The sequence below is a fragment of the Blastomyces gilchristii genome, assembly GCF_000003855.2.
Source record: "Blastomyces gilchristii SLH14081 genomic scaffold supercont1.8, whole genome shotgun sequence".
Lineage (NCBI taxonomy): Eukaryota > Fungi > Ascomycota > Eurotiomycetes > Onygenales > Ajellomycetaceae > Blastomyces > Blastomyces gilchristii.
Window position 1 is genome coordinate 411,606 of NW_003101675.1, and position 7,104 is coordinate 418,709.

Consider the following 7,104-nt stretch of genomic DNA (forward strand, 5'->3'; position numbering starts at 1 on the left):
CACTATTATTTTTATATATAATATTCTTTCTCTAGTTATAGAATTACTCTGCTGAGTTGTAAATATCTACTCAGTAAAGTATTAATTAAAAAGAGTATCAGATTCTCTCTCTATAGACTGACTGCTTTTATATAATAAAGATATTCACTAATCACTCAATAAACATCTATTATATATAAAAAGATCACACAATAGATAGATCTTAATAATATAATTAATTACTACATTATATCACCTTCATTATTAAATAATAAAGTAATTATTTCTTAATATTCTTTTAAATGTAAAAAACTAGCAGTTTTACTAATTACTTTATTTATAATAAATCAGTATATACTTTTTTTTTAGACTAATTTACACATTTTTAAATCACAGTATAATATCAGTAAATGAGATATTTTTTATAATTAATACTTTTATAATTTGACTTTAATAATATTTATTTAATATAATAATTAATTTTTCCTACTTACAATTTATTTACTGTGATTTCACTGTTTATTTATCATTATACTATGATTTACAGTTTAGTGACTGTGTTACTAGTAGAACAATTACTCTAATCTTTTTCAGTATGAATATTACATGAATCACGTGCACGTGAGATAATCTCTGTGATAATCTTATCTCAGCAAGCTCAGACACTTCTTCAGATATTTCATTACTGTTTTAACTAGACTGACCGTGTGACCATGTCTGGGACCAGGACCAGATTTTTTGATAGTCTTATTACCAATTCGACTGATCTCATTACACAGTTTTAATATTAGATAGTAGTCTCATACTGTCTCAGTGAGACTTACTGTCTACTCTTATCATATTTTTCAAATGAGATCATGATTTTCACTTCTTAATTTAAATTATTTTTATTACTTTAAATGACTTTAAATCTCATTTAAGTGTTATCAAAAAGTGTTACTTTTTAAAAAATTAAAAATAGTCTAAAAAAAACCTTAAAATGTCTAAAAATAGTAACTTTATGCCAAGAATGAGACTAAATAAGACTAAATGAGATCACTTTCTCATTTTTTTCAAGTCATGATTTCATTTTAAGATCTGATATATAGTCACTTTACATGTTTTTTTAATAGCCAGTCCCAGTGGGATTCACGCCAAGAAATGTATGGGATCAGACCAAATGGAATCAAACATGAAATTCATAGTCTCAGCAGCCAGTCTAGTTTTAACACTGAATTGATGATTATATCATAAGCTAATCTCAAATGAGTAATAAGCTAACTTAAATAGTAAAATCAGATTATGTAAGTGATAATATCTTACAAAGTATCTGAGAAGAAACAGTTTCTGATTATTAGTAACATAGAAAGAATTTACTCAGTACTCTGAGTATGAAAGAGAATTTCAACTTAACTTCATAGATTCATCATTTCTGTATTATCTTAAAATCTTAGAATAATAATGTTCTCATGATATATCTGATTTTTATATTCATATCTCAAGTTCTTAGAATAGAAGTATCATTTCAAAGTTGACTAGTGTGTTTTTAAACACAGGAATTTTAATTCAATTTCTCATACAAAAAAAAGCTCTTAGAAATTCTGAGATTAAAAAATATGATCATTTTCAAGAGTATACATTCATCTTAAATATAGATTTTTTTGAAATATTAAAGAAATATTTCTATTCTTCTTCTCTTTAGCTATAAGCTAAGGTGATTTTCAAATCTCAAAGATATATGAATATATAGTAATAGAAAGTCAAAGTTGAAGAATCTGAAAAATCCTTGTAAATCTCAGGAATCTCCATTGAAGATGGAACTGTTTCTTCTCAGACCCTCTGGCGAGGATTGCTCTGAGCACATGACTTGTATCAAAAGTAGGTTAGTGTCATGCCGGATTAGTTAATAATGCTGCAACCTGTTCAAACCGAGCCAGAGGTCTGAGCCCGCTGAGATAATGGCAACCACCCGAGTTAAAGGCCGCTCGCTACACATGACATCTCGAGCTTGGCTGACATTGGTGTCCCGGCACGGGGTTGGAAACTTCCAACATATCTGGTCCACTTTTTTCTGCTGATCCTGCCTTTTATTCGGTATTATACTATGGGAAACATACCTGGACGACCTTGCCGCTTCCTTTTCTGTTCCTCCGACAGTTCTGATTCTTCTTTAAGGAAAGAAAGCAGGAAACTCTTCCTCGTTGTATTGCTGACCGGATACCTATGTACCTAGACGTATCAGGGTAGAGTCAACGAAAACCCTACTAGGGATCTAGTACTTCTACAGCCACACCTGGCCCCTGTTTGCCATGGACGAGCGAATTCAGTCCATCCGACCTCTTCCCTCCGGGGTGGTCGCCAAGTTGAAGTCCTCAATCGCCATATCAAATCTCAATGGAGTGGTCTTGGAACTTCTGAAGAATTCGTTGGATGCTAGAGCCCAAACCGTATCGATCAACGTAAACTTTCAAAGAGGTGGCTGCGCTGTGGAAGATGACGGGCAAGGAATATTGCCTGCTGAGTTCATGGAGGGGGGCAATCTTGCCAAACTTCATCGTAAGTGGTTCTTCACAATGAGACCTTCTATATACATCTTGCGCTAACGAAAACGTGCAGATACGTCTGGATTCAACAGTCCACATCAGGTGTATGGCCGGAAAGGCGCATTTCTTGCGTCTCTTGTGTCACTTGCTTTGGTTACAATAACCTCTCACCACGAATCTGCATCAACGACAAATACAGTGGTATATCACCATGCAAAATCGATCTCCAGGCTAACACCCGCCCCATTGCAACATGAGCTCGATTCGCGCGACCATGGGACTAGAGTTACGGTTACGGACCTTTTCGGGAATTTTCCTGTCCGCGTTAAGCATCGAGCGTTATCTCTGAGAACCAGTCAGGATCTAGATAGAGAATGGGGCGACTTGAAACGCATGCTTACAGCCATACTTCTTGCTTTCCAGAAACCCGTAAAACTTGTGGTATCAGATGCAACGAAGACAAGGCAACTTGTTTTTCGAGCAAGTAGGTCGCAGTATGATAAATCTTCTGGGCCGCTCGACTTGGGTCGAATTCGTCGGATTTTGATGCATGCTGGCTATGTCATGCCAGGGGATTTTCAATCTTGGGTTACTGCCTCTGCTCTGATGTCGGGGATTGAGATTCAGTCTGCAATATCCCTCCAACCTGCTCCAACAAAGGAAGTCCAGTTCATCTCCTTTGGAATAAATCCGATATTCTCTCAGTCTAATATGAACGTCTTGTATAAGGAGGTCAATAGATTATTCTCTCATTCGAGATTTGGAGTTATTGATGATCCACCAGTTATTACGGACGGACTAGGAGGACTTAATCTGCAGGGTGACGACAAAACAAATGATCCGAAAGCGTCCAGCGGAAGAGAAAAAAGTATTAACAGATGGCCAATGTTTTATATTCGAATAGGGCTACAAGAATGTGATGATGCTATCGATAAAACGGACGACCTTGCCGAACGTAACAACAGTCTCCAATCAGTTTTAGATGTTCTGGTAGCCATGATACGACAGTTTCTGGAAGAGTACCATTTTCGACCTCGGTCAGGAACAGGTACCAAAAGGAGTCGCCAGCCTCAATCTCCGACAAGCCCAGTAGAGCGTCAAGTTGTAAAGCGCCCCAAGAGCGCTGCCCCAGCGTTCCTTTCACCCCTTGCGTCTACTGGAATTCACAAAGGTAGTGGGAACACCGAAGAACTATTTAACACCTGTATCAGACTTCCTCGTGCTGCCCACGCTCTAAACCCTGCGCACCCTAAGAACAAAGCTTTTGGAAGCTGGTCACGGATTAAAAGCAGTCGCGATAGCGGATTTGACGAGATATGGTCTGGCTTGCCCCGCGGAAAAAGCCCTTTTATCTCGAATGCTTCCACGAAAAATCAAGTAGAGCATGATAGAAGTTGCTCATACTCGTCTTCTCCAACTCCTGATCAATCTGGTGAACTCTCAGATAGCCACGATGTCCGTCATTTCGCGAAGCCTAGCAGCCCAGATGACACTGGGGATCTAGGCCTACAGGGCGTCGAAAAGGAACACAATGATGGATCCCCAGACGAGGCTATACGTTGGGTGGATCCTATCACGAGAACAGCAATATCAATTAACAGCAGAACGGGCCAGACTATTCTGAACCAAGGCCGGCCGTTTACCTCGTCTCGAGATGGGATTCAAAAGCCAGGGTCCTTTGATCGCCATAGTTGTTCAGGAAACTTGGTGTCACATCCTAATTTGTGGATTGATACATTCCTTAAAGAATGGAATAATCCAATATTCCAGCAATCGGAGCAACCAGTCACAACGGCGTTTCAGGTTCTAGGTCTGCATTCTGGCAGCTCAAGGAAACATTTCCTGTCAGGAACTGGAGATTTTGGGTTTATGCCATCTTCATCTAGGTTCACTAGCCGGTTGACCAAACAAGGGCTTCAGAATGCGCAATTGATCGCTCAAGTGGACAATAAATTTTTGCTTTTGAAACTGCCAGCTTCCAGTGAGGAAACCAACGCCGACCGCCAGCAAAACCTTGTTCTCGTGGACCAACATGCTGCCGATGAAAGATGTCGAATTGAGCAACTTTTTGTAGAGCTTTGCGGTACTGCAGCTACGACATCAGATCCATCGTCATTCTGTCAAAATCGAGGAAATACATCGTCCTTACCGAAGCCAATTTCATTCCAGGTATCGCCTCAGGAAGGTGAATTGCTAAAATCGCATTCTGACTACTTTGAATTTTGGGGCTGCTATTATACATTGTCACCTAGTGAAAGAGATTATCACACGGTTACGATCGACAAGGTTCCGACGCTTATCGCGGAGCGCTGCAGAGTAGAGCCTAAGCTTGCCATAGATCTTCTTCGGAATGAAATTTGGGAACGAAAAGATCATGGAAGAAAAGATCGGAAGCTTCCCCCCCAAACGCTATGCTCTGGCATCCCAGAAGCCGGTAATTCTGAAAAATCACCAAACGACGAAGTACAACCTACCATTGCCCGCCACTCTTGGTTGGAGCTTATTAGTGACTGCCCCAAGACTATTATTGACCTACTCATCTCGCGCGCGTGTAGAAGCTCGATCATGTTCAACGACTGCCTGAGTCGGGTCGAATGCGAAAATCTAATCTCTAGACTTGCGGTGTGCGCCTTTCCTTTTCAGTGCGCTCATGGGCGCCGTCAATGATTCCAATTGTGAACTTGGGTTCTATTTCCTCATCTGATGAAAGGTGTACCAATGAAGCCCTCTCAGCTTTTGACTTTATATCTCGTTTTGGAAATAATTCTGGTAACGCCCCGGCAATTAACTTGGATTTGCCCTTCATGGAAGCCTTCAAACGGTGGAACCCTGATGCTACATAGTGTATAGATCATTCTATTTTGAACTTCGCTGTTTGCGTTTTCTTGGGCCCTTGTCATTTCAAATATCTTGGTGTAATTATGGTATATGATTTGTATTTTTATTTTTGGAGATACAAGTTTATCTTCTTGGAAGCCCAAGTTGACAGCATGTACTGGGACATCCTGGCCACTGTTATGGCACGAACCGCCAAAGGATACAGAGCTGGGCGAGGGATGATGGTACCCTGTGCATTCAGATTTGAGTATATTTACCGAAACCCCATCACGCTCATCTTTTCTCGAAACCGTTATCTGAAATGGCGCACACTCATTAACTATCACTTTGTATTGTAAAATCTACGTCAGCCATATCTGTTAGCATTCATTGAGTAGTGCAACCATGACGAGAAATTCGATCATGAATGCCCGACCCCTATACTGAAACATCATGAAGTGCTAGATTGTAGCAGAGAAAATCAAAGCTGTACCGCGTAAAGTTGATTGAAAAGGTTGCTGGCTTGTGGGAAGTTATATGGTGGAAGGATTAATATGCCAGGACATGTGACCTGACACCCCCACTCATCAGAGTAACTATACGGAGGGCGCTATCAAAAGAATTGCGCCTCAGATTCAATTTTTACAGCTAAGAAGCACCACCATGTTTTAATGAGTAATTACATTTAGCTTCAAATCACCCTGCATTCTATTTATATGAGATTGCCATGTATTATGAATTGATTTCTCTTTGTTCTCAAATATCTCATCTCTAATATCGAGACTGGCCGCCGGAACTATGAATTTCATGTTTGGTCTCATTGAATCTGATTTCATACATTTCTTGATGTGAATCCCACTGGGACTGATTATTAAAAAAACATGCGAAGTGACTATTCATCAGATCTCAAAATGAGATCATGACTTAAAAAATTAAGAAAGTGATTTCATTTGATCTGATTTAATCTCATTCTTAATAAAAAGTTACTATTTTTAGATGTTTTAAGGCTTATTTTAGACTATTTTTAATTTTTTAAAAAGTGATACTTTTTGATAACACTTAAATAAGATTTAAAGTTATTTAAAGTAATAAAAAGAATTTAAATTGAGAAGTAGAAATCATAATCTTATTTCAAAAATATAATAAGAGTAGATAGTAAGTCTCACTAATAGACTGACTGTGTGACTGTGTCTGAGATTAGAATCAGAATATTTAATGATTTTATTATTAATTCAACTGATTTCATTACACAGTTTTAACATTAGATAGTAGTCTTATACTGTCTCAGTGAGACTTACTGTCTACTCTTATTATATTTTTCAAATGAGATCATGATTTTCACTTCTTAATTTAAATTATTTTTATTGCTTTAAATGACTTTAAATCTCATTTGAGTGTTATAAAAAGTATTACTTTTTAAAAAATTAAAAATAGTCTAAAAAAAACCTTAAAATGTCTTAAGAATATATAAATCACATGTTCATCTCATACATTAGATTACTACTATATCAAGTATAAAGTGATAGAAGTTCTAGATAGTTATAACTACTATCTTAACATATTATTAGAGATTCATGATGTATTTCATACAAGCTTGCTCTACTATGCTATCACTGATTCATTCTCTTCTCAACTGACTTCTGACTGACAGTCACCAGACATTATAGAAGAAGATAATGAGCTTGAGTGAGAGATTGAGAATATTCTCAATGAGAGATTCCGCAGCTGCAGCCAGCAATATCTTATAAAATAAGTTAGCTATGATTAACTGATCTGAACTCTGAGT

The 7,104-nt window shown here is 37.9% G+C and overlaps 1 protein-coding gene across 1 annotated transcript; it reads left to right on the top strand.

Annotated features, from left to right (window-relative positions):
• Nucleotides 1-2,267: 2,267 nt before the first annotated feature.
• On the top strand, nt 2,268-5,344 carry BDBG_04846 (DNA mismatch repair protein; the record flags this gene model as incomplete). The annotated part of the gene is made up of 3 exons (XM_031721861.1): nt 2,268-2,514; nt 2,575-5,125; nt 5,212-5,344. The coding sequence occupies 3 exons, from the start codon at nt 2,268-2,270 to the stop codon at nt 5,342-5,344; spliced, it is 2,931 nt and encodes a 976-aa protein (XP_031578359.1).
• Nucleotides 5,345-7,104: the final 1,760 nt, after the last annotated feature.